At 35.5% G+C, this 26,143-nt stretch overlaps 1 protein-coding gene and 1 long non-coding RNA gene across 2 annotated transcripts; one reads left to right on the top strand and one right to left on the bottom strand.

The window, feature by feature from the left end:
- Positions 1 to 6,617: 6,617 nt before the first annotated feature.
- LOC117992796 (uncharacterized) lies at positions 6,618 to 10,982 on the top strand. Its single transcript, XM_034980510.2, has 3 exons — positions 6,618 to 7,234; positions 9,433 to 9,524; positions 10,467 to 10,982. The coding sequence occupies exons 1-3, from the start codon at positions 6,994 to 6,996 to the stop codon at positions 10,959 to 10,961; spliced, it is 828 nt and encodes a 275-aa protein (XP_034836401.1). The 5' UTR covers positions 6,618 to 6,993; the 3' UTR covers positions 10,962 to 10,982.
- On the bottom strand, positions 9,521 to 11,125 carry LOC117992794 (uncharacterized). The gene is made up of 2 exons (XR_011238071.1): positions 10,984 to 11,125; positions 9,521 to 10,441 (listed from the first exon to the last, which is right to left on the bottom strand). It is a non-coding gene; the product is annotated as an uncharacterized lncRNA (long non-coding RNA).
- Positions 11,126 to 26,143: the final 15,018 nt, after the last annotated feature.

Genomic DNA, 26,143 nt, shown 5'->3' with positions numbered 1-26,143 from the left:
TCCAAGATGCTTGCTGAGACTTGGGGTTCTTGGGCTTTTGAACTTTTATTTCGGTTCCATCTAATATAACTCTGAGATTTGATTCACAATTTTTGAAAATATTGAAATATTGAACCAATTCCTTTCTTGGCCAAATATCTATTTTTATCCATAATTGATAAACAAAGTTTACCCATGTTATAAAAATGTTTGATACTGTTGTTTCGCTCACATTAAAAAACCTGCCAAGTTCAAAATTACATTTATTTTGCCTCAATTTCATTACTGTCAAAAAGAACTGATCTTCTGGGCTCAAATTATTGACATTGCTGCCATAATACCTAATTTTGTGAACCATTGGACTAAGAGTACAGTACACTAAATAAAAAAATTTATATGATTCAAAGCCTGTGTAAAACTTTATGAAGGTATCATCATTTTTGCATCTATTAATAGACCCATACATATGTTCATGATCAACTTGAGTACTTCTTGAAACAAATTTATGTATACTATGTGAACATGCTACTGGACTGCTATTTTTTCCATACGAATATATCGACTGCTGGGCTAAACTCGAAGAGGAGTCACTACCTGATTATAAACAACTTAACCTCCAATCCGGGTTTATTAGTCTTGGGATGACCCTAATATGAATCAAACGCAGTTCCGATGTCCACAGTCTTATATTCAGGTACACTTGTAACATCCACTTAGTTTATATCTAGCTTAATTAATCACCTAGTACTTATATCTCGCTTAATTACTTTTATATCGTCCATCTTTTACTCTCGCTGCGTCCGTCCGACGCCGCTCCCACTGTCACACCTGCACTCACAGGTGACAGATGGCAGGTTTTCTGTGTTGCCTACAGTCGTCCATCCTGCTCCAGATATGTCCCCATATCTGACCACTCGGCCTTCCAACCGAGGGTAATGCCCTAATACCCATAACTCAATAGGAGCAACATAGAATACCTTAACAGCCTATATTATAATTAATATGATTAGTATAATAATTCCTCTAACAGATCAAAGCTAACATTGTTAGATTTAACAAGTGCACAAAACAAGTGCCAATGAGACCTACAAAATACTGGTATCAATAATCATTATGTACATTGCAATCAACATCTTTAAGTCTAATTCTTATAAATACACAACAAATCACACTGAGATAAGTAAATAGTAAATACTATAAGTCATTCTGATTTAAGCTTGATATTAAGAAAATTCTATGATCTAGTTATTGTTAGTGATATACGTATACAACCAATTCACAATAGTATAATCAAATATTGAAATCAACACAATTTATGTTAATACTTAAATTAAAAAGGAAATTATAGTGAACTCAATAATTTAATTTTTAAATATTATTATGAACTACATATTTGCATGGCAAATGTGGCAATACTAATTATGAGAATTATAAAACATCTTTGGTAATTTGCATTTAAAGCGAATAAAAAATAATCAACCTTAAACAAAACAACAACGAGGAAAGAAAAGAAGGATAGTGAATTATCACCAACTTGAATTCTGAGTGCTAAGTACTCTATGATTTTAAACAATGTCACTATCAGTTTTCAATTAAAGTAAGTTTGTTTGCCCTTTCCTTCTTACCACTGTAATGACATGAATTCTAATGCTCTAATGCAACACAAATTACAATATTTTCACTAATATATACATTTTAAGAGATATGGTAAGAGTTGTTGGATCCCATTGACCATTACTAACACTTTATACAAAATTAATCACAAAGTTTTACAATATACTAATGAACCTAACTACTTCTGTAGACTTCATAATTTCTTTAAACTTAAAAATAAATTAAAAGAATATCCTATAATCCAATGTTCTCATACAATTGATGAATATTTGATATGAGTTGACCTTGATTATAATGTCTTTGTAGTGTTTCATGCATTACCAATTTGACTATCGTGAATTGACATTTAATTATTCTCAAGTGGTACCTACTGATTGACACCGTTGAAAAAAAAATAAAAAAAATAATATATATATTACAATATAAGTATGTAACGTAAAACAAATAATAAGAAAACAATATGCCAATCTTTAATTGCATATATGTAGTATTATACTAAGCAATATCGGTAAGTATATGAATAATGATTGTAAAATAATTTTGCAGACCAGAAAGGCAGAGATGTCGGCACAGATATTATGTGACCATATTTTGTACTCTACTTGAATAACAATAAAAGACAATTACCTATCAAATTGAGTTATTGAATATTGAACCTATGTCTACGAAGTCAAGATAAATAATATGGTTAAATGTAGTTGTTATTATTAATAAGTACTAAGATCGAAACAAACCACAATGTATTCTAAGGAGACCCCAATAATCATATTATTCCAGAAATTTAAAGAAACATGAATCCACTAATTGATAATGATACACACAGTACAGATCACTATGAGATCTACAATGTGTACAATGTAATCCTATATTTTCAAATAACTGAGACGACTGCCTCTGACTGTATCTCGATTGTAGTACAACAAATACTATTATTAATATAACAAAATAAGTCACAATGATGTTAGCCAAGGTATTATTGTATTATTATAAACTCGTTACCTGTGATGCCCCATATCATCCTTGCACTAGGGGCAGATGCATGCATAACTGTGTCTACCATAAGCCCCGTAAGTGCGATAGAGAGCGCAACAGACGGCGTTTTGTTGCCCCATTTTATTGTCTCGCAAGCAACGAGTCCTTCATGGCACTATAGACTTAATTGATGTAACATACAATAAAATCTGATTTCTGGAAACTTCCATTCTTGTACATTCTTGAGCGCGTAAGGACGAACGATGCCAGAGACCCTCGTCCTCTTATGATAATATGGTTAACTTGAACACGGTGATTGAGGACAAACAGCACCAAACGCTGCACCAACCCAGCGTCATGCTGAGCCGTGAATTGCCGCATCGGTCACCGTTGCTTGTCTCGTGTCAGTGTGTGACAAATGAATGACAAAGATGTAGGAAATTATTTCGTGATACATTGGTGTACTTATACGCTTTGATAACATATCAGCGATCCATACATTAATACCTAGCGAGTGAAGTAAGCAAGCGTTCGTGCGCGAACTGCTTATATAGTCTATTGGAATAGATGTTACTTGAAATAGTATTTAAGAATTTGCTCTTTACTGTGCTGTTTCCACCAAACATCAACGTAATATTGAGTGACTGCGAAGATGTACATTAACATGAACCGATATTTAGCATTTACAATCAGCATGTCATTTTAGATCTACTTTAAAGGGTCTATACAACTTCTAGCTACTACGTACCGAATTCAGCTAGACATAATTAATATATCATTACGGAATACGTCAATTATAAGAACTTTAATTTGAATTTAAGTAACCCTTGAACATTAGTGAGTATCTGCTAGAACAGGTAAAGTGATTTCCAACCATGATATCTACTTCTGTACCTCTATTCTGTAGATAAATCTATTATTATTAATAAAAAGGATACACCCTTTCCACTTGCCGACCCCGAATTAGTCTGCTTGTTTTCCATCAAATTAACTAGACTCCCTCTTGTCACCATCGCGACCCGATCAGTTGCTGAAGTTCATACTGAAGATCACCGTCCACTCGCATCGGGATTATCGAATCAGGTTTTACCAGACTATTATTGTTCGTCATTTTTCAGACGCTTCGTCAGCCGTTTTCCAATTCGTTTGTTGGTTCTTACTAGGACTAGCTTTTGTCACCGGAATACGATCCATTGTTTACGTCAGTATTGCCACCTTCCATTTGTCATTCTTGATTCCTGAGAATAGTTGAAAAGAATACCGACTTATGTATGGATTTATTCCTGGTGTGATAAGCGGTGATTCTTGAGAGTATTTTATGATAACCTAACGAGCAAATAAGAGAGAAGAATACCGACTTATGTATGGACTTATTCCTGGTGTGATAAGCGGCGATTCTTGAGAGTATTTTATGATAACCTAACAAGCAAATAAGGGAAACGAATACCGACTTATGTATGGACTTATTCCTGGTGCGATAAGCGGTGATTCCTGAGAATATTTTATGATGAACCAACCGGCAAATGAGAGAAAAGAATACCGACTTATGTATGGACTTATTCCTGGTGAGATAAGCGGTGATTCTTGAGAATAGTTTATGATAAGCCAACAAGCAAATAGGGGAAACGAATACCGACTTATGTATGGACTTATTCCTCGTGTGATAAGCGGTGATTCCTGAGAATATTTTATGATGAACCAAGTGGCAAATGGGAGAAAAGAATACCGACTTATGTATGGACTTATTCCTGGTGTGATAAGCGGTAATTACTGAGAATAGTTTATGTAATATAACTTGTCCCAATTGTGTCAACTTGTAACATCCACTTAGTTTATATCTAGCTTAATTAATCACCTAGTACTTATATCTCGCTTAATTACTTTTATATCGTCCATCTTTTACTCTCGCTGCGTCCGTCCGACGCCGCTCCCACTGTCACACCTGCACTCACGGGTGACAGATGGCAGGTTTTCTGTGTTGCCTACATGATAAACAATCATTTTACAGCGCGCTAACGCAAACACACGTTTCCGATAGCGATTACGCCCACGCAAAAACAATATAGAGCGAGTTTAATATAAAAACCTTGGGCGAGTATTGTGATTTATATCTTAAAGCTGATGTTTTAATGCTGACTGAATTGTTTGAAAATTTCCGTGACATTTGCCTGAGCTCATATATGGGTATGTTTGCGATGCACAGGGTTGACGATTTTTATGCGGTAATTCGTAGGGCTAGGGCAGGATTCCTGTCAAGATTGCATAGTACTAATAATTTAATAATAGAAATGTTAAAACAGTACCACTTTAACTTACCAAAATTTTTTGGTATATAATTTTGTCACTTAATTTAATTTAATTTCATAATGAATTACTTACTTTAATTACTCACTATGCTTTAATTTAATTTAATTTAAAATTGTTATGGACGACCCGTCTGAAATAAAATATTTTTATTTATTTATTTTTATAAACTAGACCCTTGTAGATATTTCACGGCGCCCGGTCTTTCGTGGGACGCCATGTTGAGGCAAACGGGTGTAAACCTCGAACTAATCACCGATTATGAAATGATTCAATTCTTACAATCCGGTATTCGTGGTGGAATTAGTCCAGTTTCCAAAAGACACGCCAAGGCCGTCAATAGCTTTACTATGAATCCATCCGTATCCAACCCCACTGCTACTACTATAACTGCAGAGAAAAGCAATTTTATAGTGTACTTGGATGTCAATAATTTGTATGGTCATGCCATGAGTAAATTTTTACCATGCGGCAACTTTGTTTGGTTACCGGATAGTGATGTCGCCTCGTTTGATATACTAGCGCTTTATTATAGCGCTAGATTCGGATATAGGATATATTTTGGATGTGGACTTGTAATATCCACAATCGAAACACGATTTGCATAATGACTATCCATTTTGTGCGGAAACAAAAACACGACCTAATGGTAAAACTAAAAAACTTTTACTCACTCTCAACAACAATCAAAATTATATAATTCACTATGTAAACTTAAAACAATGTATAGAATACGGTTTAGTTTGTAAGAAAATCCATAGAATATTGTCTTCCCAATAATCCGCATGGCTCAAGCCCTATATCGATTTAAACACTAACAAAAGAAAGTTAGCGAAAAACACGTTTGAGCGAAATTGATGATAAATTCGGTGTTTGGGAAGACAATAGAAAATGTAGGAAAACGAGTCGATATAAAACTATGTAACACATGGAATGATAAAAAATCAAAGACCAAATGTAAATACGGAGCCGAGAGATACATTTCTCGCCCCAATTTCCACAGCTGTAAAATCTTCACTGAAAATTTTGTAGCAGTGCAGATGAACAAAACGAAATTAATGTATAATAAACCAATCTATGTCGGATTCAGTGTACTGGAAATCTCAAAACAGCTGCCTAAATATAAAAACAATGTATAATTACTTAACACGGATACCGACTCGTTTATTTATCAAATTAAAACAGCTAATTTTTACGAAGACATTAGATGCGACTTGGATACCAAATTCGACACCTCTGATTTTCCTGCAAACAATATTCATAATCTCCACCTAGTGAATAAGAAAGTTATCGGTCTCATGAAAGATGAGAACAACGATTGTATAATTGAGGAATTTATAGGTTTAAGATCAAAAATGTACAGTTATGTATTGCAGGGCGATTTCGCCATAAAGAAAAACAAAGGTGTCTCAGCCGCTATTGTTAGAAAATTATAAGAAAATTAAGAAGCTCTAGATTGTAATTATGTTAAGTATGATAATATGCATACATTCACTAGTAATAAGCATAATGTTTATACGCAAGTTAAAAGAAAAAAATGCCTATCTAGCGATGATGGTAAAAGATTCATCATCCAGAACAATGTAAACACGCTAGCTTGGGGGCAATATAAAATACAATAAAGAAATATATACACTTTTTTAAAAATATTTTTTTTATTTTTTTCAACATTCCCATAGCATACATTTACATAGATTATACAATTCGCAACGCTTCGCTTTTAGATACACACACATTCGCACATATATAAGGGTGCTCCCTCACCGGGAGCATTCGCGTGTTATGTAACGTTACAGATTTGAGCATTACATCAGTGAAGGAGGAGAACCGAGCATTACAATGCGCACCTTGTAATGATACAAAACGGGCATACATCAGTGAAGGAGGAGAACCGAGCATTACAATGCGCACCTTGTATTGATACAATGTGTAATATCTTGATACAACTTGTAACATCAATGCGCTTCACAGCTTCAGCGGGCGGGCGGGGGGCTTCACTGCCCCTAGCCCCCCGCCCGCCCGCTCAGTAGCCTACGTGACAGTGAAGTGAACGCACGTTGTCATAAAGTGTTTCTGACGCTTCGGAGATTTTTTTGGCGTCACGGACAGTTGTAAATTTAAGTAATGGCTTGGGACAAAGAGAAGACTCTATTATTCATAGAAAAATATAGGGAAATCAGGGAATTATGGGACCCTAAGCATCCTCAACACTTTAATAAAATAATAAAACAAGACGGTTGGGTGAAATTATCGGATCAATTTGGAATAACCGTAGAAGAATGTCAAAAGAAAATCACAAGCCTGTTAGCATCTCTTAGAAGAGAAAAGAGCAAAATGAAAAAAAGTGCTTCAGGAACCGGAAAAGGTGGGTAACATATTTTATTTATGTACCTACATCTACTTTAGTCATGACAATAACTGTGACAAGCAAGAGGTGAGTGTGAGTGGCGGAGAGGTCACATTCCACACGACTCGTGTGTACCTAGGGCATGTTTTGTTTGTTGATGATACCTTCACTATAGGCCATTTGTTTAGAAAAAATGTAAACTTGATTAGAAATGATCTTGATCAATGAAATATGTAAATATTTTAACAATTTTTTTGTTGAAATTGGTCCGCAATTAGCTAAACAAATTCCATTAAAATATCACATTAATACATGTACTGCAAATCGAGATAAATTTTCGCAAAAGTTACCTAAATTTACACCCTGTACCGCAGAAGAAGTAATTCAAATAGTAAATAATCTTGATTCAAATTGCAGTTCAGGTATAGACAGAATCAGCACAAAAACTATTAAATGTATAAAAGATTACCTGTGCCCGTCTCTTGTAAATTGCATTAACCATTATTTAGACAAAGGCCAATTCCCAGATGAGCACAAAATAGCAAAAGTTACGCCAATATATAAATCTGGAAAGAAATCGGATCCCAGTAACTACAGACCAGTTTCAGTATTGCCAGTAATTTCAAAAATATTTGAGAAGATTATTTATAATAGACTAGATATTTACCTTAACCAACTAAATTTTATTTTCGAACGGCAGTACGGATTTCGTCCAAAGTCAAATACTTTATCAGCTACAATAGATCTCGTGACCAAAATTAAATCGAACATAGACTCAAAAAATATTGCTCTTGGTATATTTATAGACTTAAAGAAAGCGTTTGACACCGTAAGTCACTCAGTCTTATTAAAAAAACTTGTAAACATAGGAATTACGGGCTCTGCGTACAAAACAATTGAGTCTTACCTAACAAATCGGTTCCAAATTGTAAAAATTGGCAATTATCAAAGTGATGCTCAGCCAATTACTTGCGGAGTTCCTCAGGGCTCTATACTAGGGCCTCTGTTATTTTTAATATATGTCAATGATATTAGTGATTTATCTTTACATGGAGAAGTAAGTCTATATGCTGACGATACATGTATATTCTACTATGGACGCTCAATCGATGACTTAATAAAATTAGCACAAGAGGATCTCAACACCTTACATGACTGGTTTCAATACAACCTACTAACTGTCAATACATCAAAAACGAGCTATGTTATTTTTAAAGCAAAAAACAAAAAAGTCCCGGTACACATTCCACTTACAATAAATAATTTTAAAATTAAACAATCTACCGAAGAAAAATACCTTGGTTTAACGATTGACAGCCAGTTAACTTGGAAACCGCACATAAGTAAAGTAAAATCAACACTGTCATCTCTTCTAGGATCGCTATATGGTATAGTTCGATGTCTTCCACAAAAGGTTCGGATAAACATTTACAACTCACTCGTAAAACCTCATCTTGATTATTTGATAGAAATTTGGGGCAGTGCGGCTAAAACTAATTTAAATTGTCTACAAATAATCCAAAATAAAATAATAAAAATTCTTTATAATTATGACTTCCTTACCCCTACAAAAATTATTTATGCGGAAACTAAATTAATGAATATCCTACAAATGTATTACTATAATACATGCATATTAATTAAAAAAATTATATCAAAGACAATACATTCAAAATTATCATTTAAAACTAAAAGGGAACTGGGAGGCCGACTTTTACGTAACGTTGATAACATCTCTCTAAAAGGTTCACGCACTAATTACGGTAAAAAGAATATAACTTTTGAAGGAGCACAAATGTTTAATAAAATACCTACAGAAATTAAAAATATTAGTAAGATAAACATTTTCAAAAAGAAACTGAAAAATTTTGTTATTATAAATATCTGAGTCCGGCCCTGCCGGCAAAGTGTATGAGCATTGCCATACATTATACTACCCGCTATTTTTACGATCGTGTTGTTGCTTGCCACCGCGCTGTGCCGAAAGATAAAATTAGTTTAAGTTTTGTTACTATAATTTCTCATTAAGTGAAATTTGTATATCTGATTTCTTTTGAGAATAAAATTCTTTAACCACATCAATGTTGATTACACTTCAAAACTGGGCATCCGCATACCTAAACAAGTGGACTATAGGTGCCTTCACCATTTATTTATTTATTTATTTATTTATTTATTTATTCAATTCAGTACATATTACATAATCTATATTTCAGGTGCAGAAGAAGTATATACTAGTACCTGGTTCGCATATGCAGCTTTATCATTTATACTGGACAGATATGAACCACGGAAGACAACAGATTCAGTTAGTATATTATGTATATTACATTTAATATCTGTTTACACAGGTTTTAAATATTTTTTAACCTATCAAGGCTAAATAAAGCAGGACATTAATAAACATTAAGCATATTCGTTTTGCCATGGTACTGCTCCTTCTTGCGAACAATAATTACTAATTTCTTCACGTATCTCTTGAGGAACTATTTGTGCTGCTTCTTGTTGTTCATCCAAATCCATTAAACCAGTATTTTCTTCGGTATCAGCCCTCCAAGATCCTGGTGTGATTACTCCTAAATTGTCCCTGTCAAAAGATCCCGGAGGTGTGTACAAATCCCTACTTCGCCGATTTCTTCGTAAGAAGTTATGTAGGTGTGCTATGGCATTAACTACTAAAGTAGCATTTTCTGGTTGCAATAACATGGGTTTCCGCAACACTCGGAAAACTGCTGACATAATGCCAAACACATTTTCGACTACTCTCCGTGCTCTACAAAGTCTGTAATTATAAATTCTCTCCTTTGTTCCTTTACGATGATGTCCTGAATACACTTTCATTATATTTTCTGATAATGCGAAAGCTTCATCCCCAATAAAATAATAAGGAATTTCTTTGTTCCGCATCGGCAATGCTCTTGGCTGTGGTAGATTCAAAGATTTATTCTGCATTTTAGTATACAAATTACAATTATTAAATACTCCTCCATCAGAGATTCTCCCTTGACAGCCACAGTTTATATATATTAAATTGTAATTTGAATCCACAGCCGCAAATAGAACTATACTAAAAAAACCTTTAAAATTATAGTAATCGCTTCCACTTCTGTATGGGGCTTGCAGGACTACATGTTTGCCATCTATAGCGCCGACACAATGAGGGAAATTCCACTGGTTATTGAAGTTTTCAGCCAAATTTAGCCAACCATCTGGTATGCTAGGTAACTGAAAAAAAAAAACCTTGTTTTAGATTCCTTGTGAACCTGGGACACAAGACTTGCAGGAGACTCGCAACAAGCCACCTGAAAATCCTGATGCACCACAACGGAAAAAAGCGAAGGTGGATGGAAGTGATGATATAATGCACTCGACTTTCCAAATTTTGCAAGACTTTACTTCTGCTAAATCGGATGAATGCACTACTTTTGGGAAATTTATTACTGAAAAACTCAAGACGTACTCTCAAAATACTAGGGCCTGTGTACAGCACCACATTTCCAATATCTTGTTTAGTGCCGATCGCGGTGAATATGAGTACATGTACCAGCAACATGGATATTGGACTCCTGATTCTCAACTTTCGCGTAATGAATCAAACCATGCTGGACCATCAGGCCTCCAAAGTACACCCTCACCAGCAGCAGTTCCATCCACTGCAGACGCCCAACTTTCTTCGCCTGAAGCCAGTATTAATAGCCAAGAAAGTGAGGGGTTTATGCGTGAATTTGGAGATCTGATTGATTAATAAACTAGATTAATAAACTCACCAGTATATTTTCTTTTAAACATCCAATTATAGCTTCACTCACTTCTTTGATAATACAACTTATAATCTGATTGGACATTCTAAAAGTAACCTGCAAGCTTGAATAAGAATCACCAGATGCGTAAAATCGTAACGTAACAGCTAATCTTTCTTGCACTGTTATTGCTTGTCTATAATTAGTATCTTCTTTTTTAACATATGGTCCAATGAGATTTATGAAGTGTTCAAAATCCGAAGAAGAGATTCTTAAAAACATTTTAAGTTTACTTATGGGTCGGTTGATTCTTTCTAAAATATCCAAACCGCCTGTATTTTGCCGGTTTTGATATAATTCATGACACCAATATCGTTTCTTCTGTGTTTTTTTTTTACGTAAATAACAATGTCGAATTAATATTGCCGCACTCAGCACAACGACCGCTTCGTCTGACATCTTGCTATGAAATGCTGAAAATGCTCAAAGTCGAATCAATATTACATTACACGCAAATACTCGTCAGTCAGGGAGGTAGAATTGTAATGTAATGCTCAAAGACGAATCTATAATGTTACAGTACACGTGAATGCTCCCGGTGAGGGAGCGTCAGGGAGGTAGAATTGTAATGTAATGCTCAAAGACGAATCTATAATGTTACAGTACACGTGAATGCTCCCGGTGAGGGAGCACCTTAATATTAACGTCGTAACATTTCGTAACGCTTCGCCTTAAGATAACCACATCCTCCAAACCACTTTGCATGCTGCTGCCACGGGTCGTCAGTGTCCTCCCAATGTCTCAGCCCACCCCCACAATGAAAATACAGGGTCATGTCTCCGCGGCCCGTATAAAAAAATCCCGCTTCGGCGAGCTCCTGAAGCCTTTGACGCATACGCATGGGCCAATCGTCAAATGTGTGCAATCGACTCACTTTTGAACTGAACTTGGTTGTTTTATCCTGCATGTTGGTACAAACATGCAGGATAAAACAACCGCCTATGCATTTCCGGCTGATTCTGCAATCCACACTCATCTCGTCCTCCTGCTCCTCCTCCTCCCTCAGCCATGTCTGATCCAATTTGATTGACTAAATTTATAAATACGCTTACAGCACTTTGTAATTCTATAGCACAGCTTCATTAATATTTTTTTGAGTAGTGTACAGCACAAAATCATCTGCATATTCAGAAACATAAACAGTATTGATTGTTTTACATATGTTTATTGCTGCTAAGTTAAAATGCACAGGGAGATCCGTTATCTTTCCACGTTTAAACCCGTGACTCGATCCGTTATGCTCAGAGTTGCAGACGCGCCTTAATTGATTTACTGTTAATATATTTAATATTTTTAAAAAATGTTTTTTTTGTAGCATGGCGTCTTGGAGAGCAAGTCGTATTCTTAAATTGGTATCACCTGATGCAACATATCGTACTGAAGACAAAGTAAATCAACTGGTGGTTAAAATTGACAATACTATTGTAGAAGATCATCACGGTACAGCTAAAAAAAACACAGATAATGTCTCACCAAATAAAAATATTGATGCTTTGATGAGATCTTATCAGATTGTGATAGAGATGATCAATTTGCCAACAAAATTGATGCTCGATCTATTAGTTCTCGTAAAACAGATAATAGTAGTCTTACTACACACACATCAATAATAAGAACATTGCAAACAACCCTCGTACCAGATTATGACAGTGACGATTCATCCATAAATGATAATAGGAACTTAGAAAACATTGAAACTTGTACTGAAATTGATCAAAGCATTCAAAAAGCACTGCCGAAATCAAGCTCGTCTTCATCGAGCTCGTCTTCCTCTGGTAGTTCATCTTCGGATTCAGACAGTTCTACGTCTTCTAAACATTCTGAACAATACGCCGACGGTGTAAGACCACAGAGCGCTTCAACTTCCACTCTACCTGCCAATATTTCACCAAAAATTTACTGATGAAAGTGATAACATAGACTTAATGATGATGACCCTACGTTAAGTTATGAACTTTCTACCAAACGCAAAAAGAAAAACTATTTTTTTTATGCTGCCACCATAACAGACTCATCTGACAGTGACAATAGTGTTTCTGATTCTGATAGAAAGAAGCTTAGTAAAAGAGGAAGCAAGCGATCTCTAAACCCTGCAAAGTGAAAACAAAATAAAGTTAAAAAGCTACGGAACACTGGTGAATCGTATATATCCACATCGAAATCTCAGATAGTTATTCCCGCGCTGTCTTCAAGTGCCTTGCACAGATAAATGTAGATTAAAATGCACAAATAATATATCAATGGATGAAAGGTATAATACATATATTCAAAGAATTTTCAGGAGCAGTCTTAACCGCGACGCGTGCGCGAATATCACTCCTTGAAAAAGAACCCCGGATGGGTTCGAAACTAGTCGGGCTAACATCGAATAAACACGTGAGTATAGCCGTATGTGAGATATATATAATCTAGAATGTTCTTTAACGTTCCAAAATGATCTAGAATAATCAAACTTAGTTCAGAGACTCAACGCCGGGTTTTGTTTTATCGTTTAAATTCTTTTTTCGACAAAATAGTCACTGATTGACAGTGTGTTGAAACTGTGAACATGTTAACATTTCCAAAAAAATGCATAGTGGACGAGATAATAAATATTAGTATAAATATTTTAAATTTAATGATACCCCGCATGACTTATTTTGTTTTCATCCTTCTGTAACCCCCAAAATCCCATTTTCTCGAGACACATAAATTCTATTCTCATAAAATCTATAAATTCTGCATTACATTAATGATTATGCTGGATTTAAACCCATTGACATTACTTTTAATGTCAATGGTCAAGAAAAAACTTTTTGAGAATGGTGAAAGCACGGAAAAGGACATTATTGAAGAAATAAAAATATTGTTAAGATAGACATGATACTTTTTGAGCATCGAACGATTTAATCTTCGTTTTCATCGCCCAAAAAAGGATGTGTGCGATTTTTGCTGTCAGTTTAAAGATGAAAAACCCCCAGTAGTGATATCATAGCGAAACACGAAAAACACTACATAGAAAAAGAGAGGTGACGAACGATATAAAGACCGAAATCTGAAACACAAAGAAAACAACGGCACAGCCGTTGTTACTTTTGATTTAGAAAACATTTTTACCCTACCTAAAGCAAATGTATCATGCTTTTTCTACACAAGTAAATTAACCGTGTACAATTAAACAGCGCACTGCGATATAATAAAAGTGCTGTAAATGCTTTATGGGATAAGACTAGAAACGGAAGAAGTGGCGGCGATTTAGCCAGTGCATTAATTAAAATCTTAAAAGAAATAGTAAATGCTTTACCAGATATAGTAACAAAATAGATACTATGGTCGGATTCATGCATCCCTCAAAACCGAAACTCTCATATGAGCACTGCTCTTATTACATTTTAAAGTCAAATTAATCGAAAAATATAACAGAAATAACCCAGAAATTCTCTGAACCCGGCCGTGGAAACGTTCCCGAGGTGGATGCAGTCCACAGTTTGATTGAAAGAAACCTAAGACACCAAGAAATATACAGTCCATTATCTCTAGACTACGTGCCTTACTTAAGATAAAATCAAATGTTCTAAAACTAATTTTCACATAAAGGCAGGATACCGATTTTTTGTCATTTCAGTCTGAAGCTAGAAAATTTGGTTTCCATCAGATATACCTTATAAACAAGTCAAGTGAATAACATATTCTAAAGAAGAGTGGTATATTATTAAATATCAAACTTCATTTTCTGGAGCAAAAGAGACAATTGACATAAGAAAAAAAATCACTATTTTAAGTGAAATTATAATAATAGAGCAAATAAAACATTAACGAAAAAGAAAATTGACGACATTTGGAGCATGTTCAAATATATACCAGTAGAAGACAAAATGTATGGAGAGTCTTATTAAAAAAGCAGTACGATGGAAGGACGAAAAAGGAAATATCGATGTGAATAAACTGGCAGATGAAAAAGAATTAAAAAATAGTAAAGAAGGCACTCAATGAAAGAAATGAAATAATAGGAGGTAAAAACGAGAACAAGACACTCAATGTAGGAAATAAAACTAAAGGAGGAAAAAATGAAAAGGATATACACACAGAAGTAAATGAAACCAAAGGAGGCAAAAATAAAAAGACATTAAGTGCAGGAAATAAAGCTAAAGAAGAGAAAATTGCGAGGAAGCCTACAAAAGACAAGACAGTAAGAAAAACAAAAAAATAAGTAGTTCTAAGCAAGCACTGTTTTAAGTAAAAGACAGTTATAATTAAAAAAAAATCTTTAATTGCATTTGTTATTTTATGAGCACCTTAAAAAACTATGCGATGGTAACTAGCACCGCCAACCTTAAAAAATAAAAGAAAGTTTGTATTAGAAATCCAGTGCCTGATGCTCTTAATCTGTGTGGTAAACAGTAGTACTATTTTTAATATTTCTCCAATAATCTAAACTTTTCTTTAAAACTGACTAAACTGGACCAAATCGAAATGGCCATGGTTAAACACGGGAAGCACCAGCTTTCAAATAAAAAAGAATCATCAAAATCGGTTCACCCAGTCAAAATTTATGAGGTAACAAACATTAAAAAAATACAGACGAATTGAGAACCTCCTCCTTTAAGTCGGTTGATAAAAAAAATACGATTGTCAATTCTATTTCAATTAAAGATTATTTGTCTTCTTTCAAACTCAAATCACAATTCGAAAGAAATTGTCAAAAAACATCCTGTATATGTATCTGGAGCATAGAACAAAATAAGCACGCAAAAATTGAACAGTCACTTTGTCCTATCTGTAATAAGGTAATGTTCTAAGTCCACATTCATAATAATATTTGTGCATGTTGTCATCTCAATACAAAACCTTTAAAATTAGCTATAATTAATTAACATCTCTTATGAATGTTGTAGCTGTCAATACATAGGTAACTCAACTCATCTATTAAGAAAAACCTTGAAATCTAGAAACTAAAGCTCTTAAAAAGCGATAGGGCAAAAACTCTTCTACTGTAAAATTTACCCAATGGTAGATAAGACAAACAAGCACTGAGGCGACGTACTGAACCTCCGGCATCATGACTTTTTGTAAGCAGGTTTTAATTAGATTGGCCTTTGTTTCAGCAGTTATACCTGCTATTAAAAAGTAACCCACAGGAACTTCCAATTTTCGTTTATGCCAGCGTTCTGGTTACACCCGGTATATCATATTAACTTATTTCTCTTTCCGATGTTGATAGACTTAAAGTCATTAAAGTTTATATTTTCTTCATAAATAGTTTCCAGAGGTTGCTTAATGTGTTCTTAACCCGATAAACGGGGATCGGTATTCTAGATGGGTCTGCGTTTTCATTAGACATATTTTAGATACTTTTCAAAAAAATTATAATATATATTTAAAACAGCAAAAAAAATACTGTCAGCGATACCAACATAAATACTAAGGCCTGTGACCCGCTCCAAAATTCACAGCACCGAGCTTCTGTTGGTTGTGAAACAACTTTTGCTTACGGATTGCCATCTCATCCAAGACTAAATTGCATACAAGAGACTTCTCACTCGATTCACTCTTCGTTTTCAGAGCTACAAACACTTCATTAGTGAATCCTGGCTCAGCATCGATCGTTCCATACCAGCGATAAAGAGACATTGTATGTATTTGGAAGAACGTTATTGTAGATATTTTTCACGTATTTGTAAGCTGCTGGCGAGTAGTAATGTAATGTCAAAGCGAACTTACGTAATGCTGGTGTATATTTTAGAGAATATCTACTCTGTTTGTTTTTTTGATAAATTTTTTGTGTATTTCGACAAATTCTGCTTTAGCTAACAAATTATTTTCGGCTACTCAATCGAACAAAAAATTTGATTTAAGTGATTTTACAAGAAGAGTCGAAAGATTCACATTTATTTTTTAGATTTCTGTTTTGGCGTTGGACCCTTTTTATTTTATCTGTTATTTTTTTAACAAAGGTCAAGTTATGAACACTCACACGGACGGACAATGACATGCCTTATGCTTACTACTGCTCCTTGCATTGTCACACCCTCATTTTTTAATGTAACTTATTTATCTCAGTGTTAATCCGAATATAATTATCATGAAAAAACAGTCAGCAGTGTTTAATTTGGACTCATTATTTGGGGTTCACCGCCAAACTGTAAACTGTAAATTCGAATAAATGTCCATTATACATTGAAATATATTGTTATATTTATTACTTTGTATTAAATTGTCTAATATTTCTAATATGATTTTAAAAATTATTTTTTCGAGATATTATTCATTTGCAATTGCAGCAATGAGCAATTGGCTCATATATTTTCTTATCAGCTTCACGCATATTACGACAAATAAAAAATAAACCATTTGATGGATATTGAAGGCTCCCTTTTAACTTTAAGTTAAAGACTTTTTTGTCCAAAAACCGCCTGTAAGCATTTTTCAAATTTTATGCAATTGCATATTTTCTTAGAACAAATCCAGAAATATTATACACAATGTGGTCGGTAAATTCAATCAAGTCAAGTAGCAAGAATCGTCTGGCCGAGAGTCCTGAGACCTGCCGAGTGAGCGAGTGAGACAGTGCGGGGAAGCGGGATGGTACGATTACACCTAACGAGTACAACCCTCCACCCTACACCCACCTAACGAGTACAGTGGCGAGTCAGTATCTTCGGCCGAGTACTCGGCTGGTATAAACACTTGCGAGTGCTTGGCGCAATTTCGAAATACGTATAACGGCCACCACAGCACTGTCTCGGCCGAGTGACATTTTACTGTCTCGCTCGGTGTAATCAGCCCAGGAGGGTAGGTACTCGGCCTAGTAAATAGAATGGGGGCCGAGCTATTTTCTCGCGGCCGAGTGGTCGGCCAAGCACTCGGCGAAGTGTTTGTACGCACCGAGTACACACGGCCGACAGTACTGTCTCGCATCTCTACTCGGTAGGTGTAATCAGCCTAGGATTTTCTTTAGAATATTTTTTCTGGTGACATGCAAGTGACATTAGGGTGGCTGCCCGGAGCTGTTTGAGAATGAAAAGGAGAAGAATGGTATATTATGATTAAAGTTGTATGTCCGGTCGCGTCGATGTTAGAACACGAAGGCGCGAATGTGTGTTGTCTTCGATAGGTACACGGCATCATTTTACTCTTATAGAGCACGTTTAGCTGATGAGGCAGTCAGCCAGTGTAACATGCAGATGCCCTGTATTTGCATACCTATACCAATCATAGTTTTTATTTATCGTTATGTGGCCTTGTTTGTTTTGGACTCAGTTTATTTTTGTATTTTTAATTGCTTGATCTATTTAAATTTTATGTGCCGTTACTCGACACTACTTCAAAGATTGTTTCATCAGCACACAAGCCATCCGGAGTCGCTCCTACAAATGGAATTTCTGGATCAATAAATAGTCTGCACGGTTTCATTACTATACTTTCTTGTCTTGCCATGTCTTAGAGCAAGTTTCTCGTTTTGGCGACCATGTTTAACATGACCTAAATTTACACTCACTTAACATGATCTAAATTGTTAGCATAACAATTCTTTAACTATGTCTGAGCAACGTGTATCTCCTTTTTTTACATTGCGTCCGAAATTGGATGCTGTGAGCAATGATCGTTGCAGCTCTAGCACTTGAGCAGTTTTGTTGTACATTATTTCGCCTTTCGCTTCAATAATAGTGGTTAAAGTATGAAATTGCCGTTTTATTGTAATAGGTACTTCGAATTGACATAGAACCTTCATGGTTTGAGATTTTTGAGTGAAACTTTTTTCATACGGTACCTATGTAGTTCTTCTTTTAAAAAATGTGCAATATTCGATTATCAACTTTCAGTTGTTTTTTTTATTCAGCTTAGACAATAAAGATGGATACTTCGAAAATTCGTGTGATTTTTGAATACGAGTTACGACGCGGAACTAACGCAGCAGAAACAGCTCGCAATATTAATGTTGCGTTTGGAGAGGGGACTGCTAATGAACGCACTGTGCGATTTTGGTTTAAACGCTTTCGTGATGGAAACTTCGATTTGAAGAACGAACCACGTGGAAGACCGCCCACACAGGTGAATAACAATGATTTGAAAGAGATGGTGGAAGCCGATCCGAGCCAAACTACCCTAGGTATCTAGTAAATACTCTGTAAACCAAATTTTCACTACATATGAAGAAGAAATGCTAGAAGAATATATCTTGAAATCGTCCAAGATGAATTATGGTTTAACATATCATCAAACCAGGTTACTGGCATACCAATATGCTAAGGTTTTGAAAAAATGTCCTGGGGTCTGGGAGACAAATCAAATTGCTGGGATTGAGTGGCTGAAAAGTTTTATGCGAAGGCATCGAAGTCTTTCTTTACGCAAGCCTGAGAACACAAGTTTATCGAGAGCGACAAGCTTTAATCTGCATATTGTCACTGAATTCCAAGATAATTATGAGAGGGCATTGCAAAAGGCAGCAATTTCACCAGATCGTATTTTCAACATTGATGAAACAAACATCATGACCGTTGTCCAAGCACCCAATGTCATCGCTGCACGTGGGCAGAAGCAAGTCGGCCAAAATGTTTCTGCTGAAAGAGGACAGCTTATAACTATGTGTGGTATTGTCAATGCAGCTGGGAATTCTATACCACCCGTTTTCATATATCCAAGAGCACGATTTCAAGAAAGCATGCTGACAGGAGGGCTTAATGGTTGCATTGGCTTTGCTAATAGTCCTACTAGTGGATGGATGACAGGAACACTTTTTGTGAAAGTATTGGAACACCTGCAGAAGCACACAAGATGCAATAAAAATGACAAGATCCTGTTGTTGCTTGATAACCATGAGAGTCACTGCACTATTGACTGTATAAACTTTTGCAGAGACAATGGCATTGTATTAGTGACATTCCCACCCCATTGTACGCATCGGCTCCAGCCCCTAGATGTCTCAGTAATGGGACCATTCAAACAAAAACTAGCAGTCTCTCAAAATGACTGGTTAATAAACCACCCAGGTAAAACAAGAACTATCCACGACTTGGCTGGTATAGTAACACCAGCTTATAATGCTTCATTCACCCCAAACAATATCACTTCAGGATTCAAAAAGTCCGGTATCTTTCCGGTATCAAGAAATGCCTTTACTGATGATGATTTTGATTGTTCTGAGGTTACGAATCGTCCAATACCAGCTCTTGTTGAACAGCCTGCAGAAATACCTGTTGACACACAAGAAGTTACTCAAGAAACTATTCAGACTGGTGTTCAAGCTGAAGTGGCAACTGACTTAACTAACCATTATAGTGATAAAGAATCTTTTGCTGCAGTAACATTACCTGAAATTATTTCACCTGAAATGGTAAGGCCATACCCTAAAGCAGATCCACGAAAGGAAGGTTCTAGAGGAAGGAAAAAGGGTAAGTCAAGAATTCTAACAGGAACACCGGAAAAACTAGAAATAGAAGCTGCATACCTAGAAAGACAAAACATACTACAAAAGTCAGGACTTAGAAAACGAAAACCTAAGATTCAAGCCAAGAGAAGTAAGACTTTGATACCAAATAATAGTTCAGACGACTGAACTGAACTAGTTCAGAGGATGAAACTCATTATTCTGTTCACAGTGATACAGATTTAGATCTTACTGATGAAGATATGAACAGTATAAATAATGACGATGAGAATACAAGAAATACTGAAGAGGTCAACATGCACAATATTAGTCCTGGTGACTTTTATCTAATACGTTGCTCCTCAGAAAACAGTGATTTGTTGCCAAAGTAGAAAATAAGTTAGAGTCAACATTGATTGTCAGTTTCTTAAAAAAAACCAGGCTTTAACAAATTCTTCTTTCCCGAAAAGGATGACAAGTGGCCCGTGTCCATTTTGGACATTTTAGCCAAGGTACCACCACCAACTGATGCAGGTAGCACCTCTAGAACTGCTGGAATGTTTGTATTTCATTTTGATTTTTCTCCATTTAAACTTGGTTAAATGGAGAAAGTTGTAAATTAATACTCATCAATGATAGGTTTGTAATTTTAGAGACTGATATTTGTCATTATATTTGTTTTTTCTATTAAAAAACAACTAAAAAAACCGATATATGACCTTTTAAACTATGAATCCTAAACTGCCCCAAGCAATCCTAAACTGCCCCAGGCAATCCTAAACTGCCCCAATAGGGTCCCAAAGTGCCCCCCAATGGGGGTAGTTTAGGACAATGCAAATGATGTTTTAAAAGCAATTTTTTTTTCCTTTCGTTGTTTATGTTTTAATCATGTTTTGACCTCAAAAACTACAAAATAAAGAATTTAGGACAGGTTCAACAGTGTCTAGGTATGAGAGTTAAAATTGGTAAAAGTCTAATGTAATTACCTTAGATCAGGAGCAATATGTAGAACAGTTACTTGATAAATTCAATATGTCTAATTGTAAAGTTGCTAGTACTCCGATGGAATGTAAGTAAGATATTGAAAAGTCTGAAACTTGTGATACTGACATTCCATACCAACAGTTAATAGGAAGTTTAATGTATTTATCGGTTCTTACCAGACCAGACATATCTTATTGTGTTAGTTTTCTTAGGGTCTGTTTCACAATGTCCAAATAAAGTTCCTAATACTTACCTAACAAATAAAATATTTGCTGGGTAAATCTATCTAATAAAGGTCTGATATTTTTCTTCTGTTTCACAACTCAAGTGTCTAATAAAATATTTGTAAGGTACCTATTGTACAGTTTACCCGAAGGTCGAGGCGGCAACGTCGCATTATGATTGCTACGTTCAAGTAAACTTGTGATTTCGTGGCTCTTTCGTGGTGATTTTTAGGGTTCCGTACCTCAAAAGGAAAAACGAAACCCTTAAAGGATCACTTCGTTGTCTGTCTGTCTGTCGGTGAGTCCGTCCGTCTGTCTGTCTCTTTGTCTGTCTGTCTGTCAAGAAACCTACAGGGCAGGGTACTTCCCGTTAACCTAGATTCTAGAATCATGAAATTTGGCTGGTAGGTAGGTCTTATAGCTGACATATGAACGGGCTTCACCTGTGGATTCTTAAACAGATTTTTATTTAAGTATTTTTATGAATTGTTGAGAACTTTATGTTATGGTTAGCTTTATTAGATGATTGTGAAACGCAAACAATGTGTTTATTTTCCAAACAAGTTACAAATAGCTTATTAGCAACTTTATTTGGACATTGGGAAACAGACCCTTAGTCAATTTAATAAATGTCATACAAATGTTCATTGGACATATGTAAAAAGAATACTTAGATACCTAAAGAAAACTAAAAATTATTGTTTAAAGTATGTAAAGGAAAAAGCTGAACTAGTGGGTTTTGTTCATGCCGGATGGGGCAAATAATACTTTAGATTGGAAGTCATATACAGGTTATTGTTTTGTAATGTCAGGCTCAGCTATTTCCTGGGAGAGCAGAAAACAAAGAACTGTAGCTTTATCCAGTATCCATACTGGATAAAGCTACAGTTCTTTGTTTTCTGCTTTTCTGCGGCAGAATAATTGGCTTTAGACTGAAAGTCATATACAGGTTATTGTTTTGTAATGTCAGACTCAGCTATTTCCTGGGAGAGCAGAAAACAAAGAACTGTAGCTTTATCCAGTATCCATACTGGATAAAGCTACAGTTCTTTGTTTTCTGCTTTTCTGCAGCAGAATATATGGCTATCGCTGAAGCTTGTAAAGAAGCTATATATTTGAGATCTTTGTTTTGTGAGCTTACTGGTAATTTATGTAGTGTGCTCTTATTCAATGACAGTCAGAGTGCACAGAAGTTGGTGGCAAATTATGGATGTCATAGGAAAAGTAAACACATTGAAAGGATGCAGTTACAAATAATATTATTAATTTAGAGTATTTGCCAACAACAGCTATGCCAGCTGATGTCCTAACTAAAGCTTTAAATCCCATGAAGCATTATAAGTGTCTAGAAGGTATTGGGGTTAGTCAAGTAGAATGTAAGCGTTAAATTAAAACAAAAAATGTAAATTTTTTTATGTTTTGTTTATTTTCTGTAGTTTGGGTACAGTTGTGCTTGTACAGTTTACTGGTACATCAAATAAACTCTGCTGTCATAGACTAAGTATGGTTTAAAAAGTTACACATTGTCTATTGTGCAATTCCCTTCTCTTGCTGTTAATAAAGATGTCCGCATTTTAAGTTTAGAAAACTAGTCGTTTTAATAACCATAAACTCAGTCTTTTCCAGCCATTTTTGGTGTTTTATTAAATCAGTTCTTTATTTGATTTACCTCCGCAATAAACAAATTCATAAACCAATTTCCTGAGTGAACTCTTTGATTTTCCGGGATAAAAAGTAGCCTCTGTATTAATCCAGGGTATAATCTATCTTCATTCCAAATTTCATCAAAATCCGTTCAGCCGTTTTTGCTTGATTGAGTAACAAACATCCAAACATCCACACTTTCACATTTATAATATTACTAGGATTAGGGAGGATAAGGATTAGGATGAATAGAAAAATCAGACTTAAAAAACAATCACGCAAGGAATGTATGGCTAAAAAGAAACTTGCAGAAAAATTTAAGAAAATACGGAGACAAAAATATTAAGAAAAAATTTCACTCCTATAAAAAGATCGTAGAAAATGTAAAAGATAAATTTAGTTTGAATATAAATACCCAAAATGATCTGATAGCGAAAGCCGAAATTTTAGAATTGAAAAAAAAACCAGAATAAACATTTCTTACTATACTCTGCACCATTACGAAAATTTGCTTTACAAACTTTACATTTTTACTCACCAGCAGCATGTAACTACGTTAGGGAATGCTACAATAAAGCTCTACCACATCCTAGGACAATTTGCAGATGGTATTTAACTGTTAACGCTGAACCTGGTTTTACCACTGAAGCTTTCACAGCATTAAAAATAAATGTCAATCCAACTCAAATGCCAATAAACCCATCTACTCATTTCAATAACAAACTGGGTACAATTAATTTTGGAGCTGATCCTATTCAAGGTAAAGAGGATGAAACTGTGGCATCACAAGCTTTAGTATTCATGTTGGTTGCTCTAAATGAAAATTGGAAATTACCTGTGGGTACTTTTTGACAGCTGGCACGAACGCTGACAAAGGCAAATTTAATCAAAATATGCGTGCAACGGTGCCATGAGGTTGGCGCAATAGTTTTAAATCTCACATTTGATGGCTGTTCTGCGAACTTCGGTGCTGCCCAAATTTTAGGCTGCAATTTTGCCGACGTTAATAATATGAAAACTTTCTTCCCGCACCCATCAACAGGAGAAAAGGTGTGTATTTTTGTCGACCCATGCCATGTGATCAAACTCATAAAAAACAAATAAAATGGCAGTTACTCATCAACCTTAACAAACTTCAACAAAATGAAGGGACTAAGATTTGGAAATAAATTAATACCCCGGCATATACATTTCAGACAGCAAATAATGAAGGTAAAACTTGCAACGCAGCTGCTGAGCATGAGTGTTGCAAAAGCTTTTCTACTCTGAGACGAAGTTTTAAATTCTATACAGTTCGACTTTTCAGGAACTGTGAATTTCATAACTAGTTATGATGAACAACTTTTTCGACGTTATGAATTCAAGAAAACTGAAACCCACAGCTATAGTCCATTACAACAACTTTGTCTGAGGTACCTACTTCAAGACCAAATGTTGGCCTATTATTAGCCAAAGCGTTGCGCTGGTACAAAAAACTTTTTATACATATTCTCCAAATGAGCATGAGTAACGTGCTTTACTTATTTAATAAATACTCAAGTGCTGACAAGATGAATCTTTATGATTTTCGATTAGCAATCTTAGAAAAGCTTTTGCCTGAGCCTGACCCAATTCAGCAGATGAAGTCCCTAAAGATACAACATAATTTATTGAAAATTGAAAACTTTAAATTGCGCGAAAAACGACAAGGTAATACCACAAAAATAACTAGGAAAAGTGTGGAAGGAGGAGAAGGAGTGCAAGGGCTGCAGAGCTAAAAAGAAAAAGAAAGCAACCTTATACGAATGCAAAGGATGTGGTGCAAAGCATATTTAAGCAATGCCTATTCTCGAATTTTGTATTCTGTAGAGTAACTTCGGGTAATATGGCACACCATAAGCTTTTTTGGAAATAACTTACGAGATTTATGAGATCAAACAGCCTTTGAGAAAATTAAAGATAGTGTGTCCCCTATTCGTTTGGAGAGAATCGACTTGGATAATCTAAAATCCCAAAAGGAAATGCTAAACAAAAACTTCTTCAGTACAAAATTGAAAGAAGAGATTCCTCACATTATAAAATACGGGACGCATTACTCAGTTTTAACTAACGCGTGATTCATTTAGAGGTACTTTTAGTGGTTGGGATTTAATTGCAGATCGCGCATGCGTCGTGTCAACTGAAGTGGCATTCCTGTTCAGTAGTGTTTGACATTTCATAATGGAAAGACTTAGCCCGGCACAGCGTCTACAAATTGTTCAGCTTTATTACGAAAATGGGCGTTGTACGAGGAATGTGTATCGGGCGCTTAGAGCAACTTATGGTCCACATAATCGGCCAACCGAACGCACAATTCGCTCTACTGTCAGTAAGCTTGAGACCCAATTTTCATTATTGGATAATACTCGAACAAATAGACCACATCCAGCACGTAGTGAAGGAAATATAGGGGCGGTAGCGGCGAGTGTACGCGAAGACCGTAAAGTGTCGATTCGTCGCCGTTCTCAACAGCTTGGCCTGTCGTATTCAACAACTTGGCGTATTTTACGTAAGGATCTTTCCTTAAAAGCATACAAAATTCAATTAGTGCAAGAACTGAAGCCGAGCGACCTTCCGAATCGTTTCCGTTTTAGTCGTTGGGCTCTTGACAAGCTTGCAGAAGATGCACTGTTTTCAACAAAAATTTTGTTCTCAGATGAGGCCCATTTTTGGCTTAATGGGTTTGTGAATAAACAAAATGCCCGTATTTGGGCTGATGAACAACCCAAAGAGGTTCAAGAGCTGCCATTAAATCCAGAGAAAACAACTGTTTGGTGTGGTTTATGGGCCGGTGGAATAATCGGTCCCTATTTCTTCAAAACTGAGGCCGGCCGGAGTGTTACTGTGAATGGTGACCGTTACCGCGCGATGGTAACAGATTATTTGATGCCTGAAATTGAAGCCCGTGGTC

This window comes from Maniola hyperantus, chromosome 22 (assembly GCF_902806685.2).
Source record: "Maniola hyperantus chromosome 22, iAphHyp1.2, whole genome shotgun sequence".
Taxonomy (NCBI): Eukaryota; Metazoa; Arthropoda; class Insecta; order Lepidoptera; family Nymphalidae; genus Maniola; species Maniola hyperantus.
This window is presented reverse-complemented; position numbering and strand designations above follow the sequence as displayed.

What these genes read in the sequence shown, in the direction of transcription:
- LOC117992796 (XM_034980510.2), top strand. Translation starts at nt 6,994, where the DNA reads ATGGCTTGGGACAAAGAGAAGACTCTATTATTCATAGAAAAATATAGG. An exon ending in TGCTTCAGGAACCGGAAAAG is followed by an intron (nt 7,235 to 9,432) that starts GTGGGTAACATA and finishes TCTATATTTCAG; the next exon opens with GTGCAGAAGAAGTATATACT. An exon ending in CACGGAAGACAACAGATTCA is followed by an intron (nt 9,525 to 10,466) that starts GTTAGTATATTA and finishes ACCTTGTTTTAG; the next exon opens with ATTCCTTGTGAACCTGGGAC.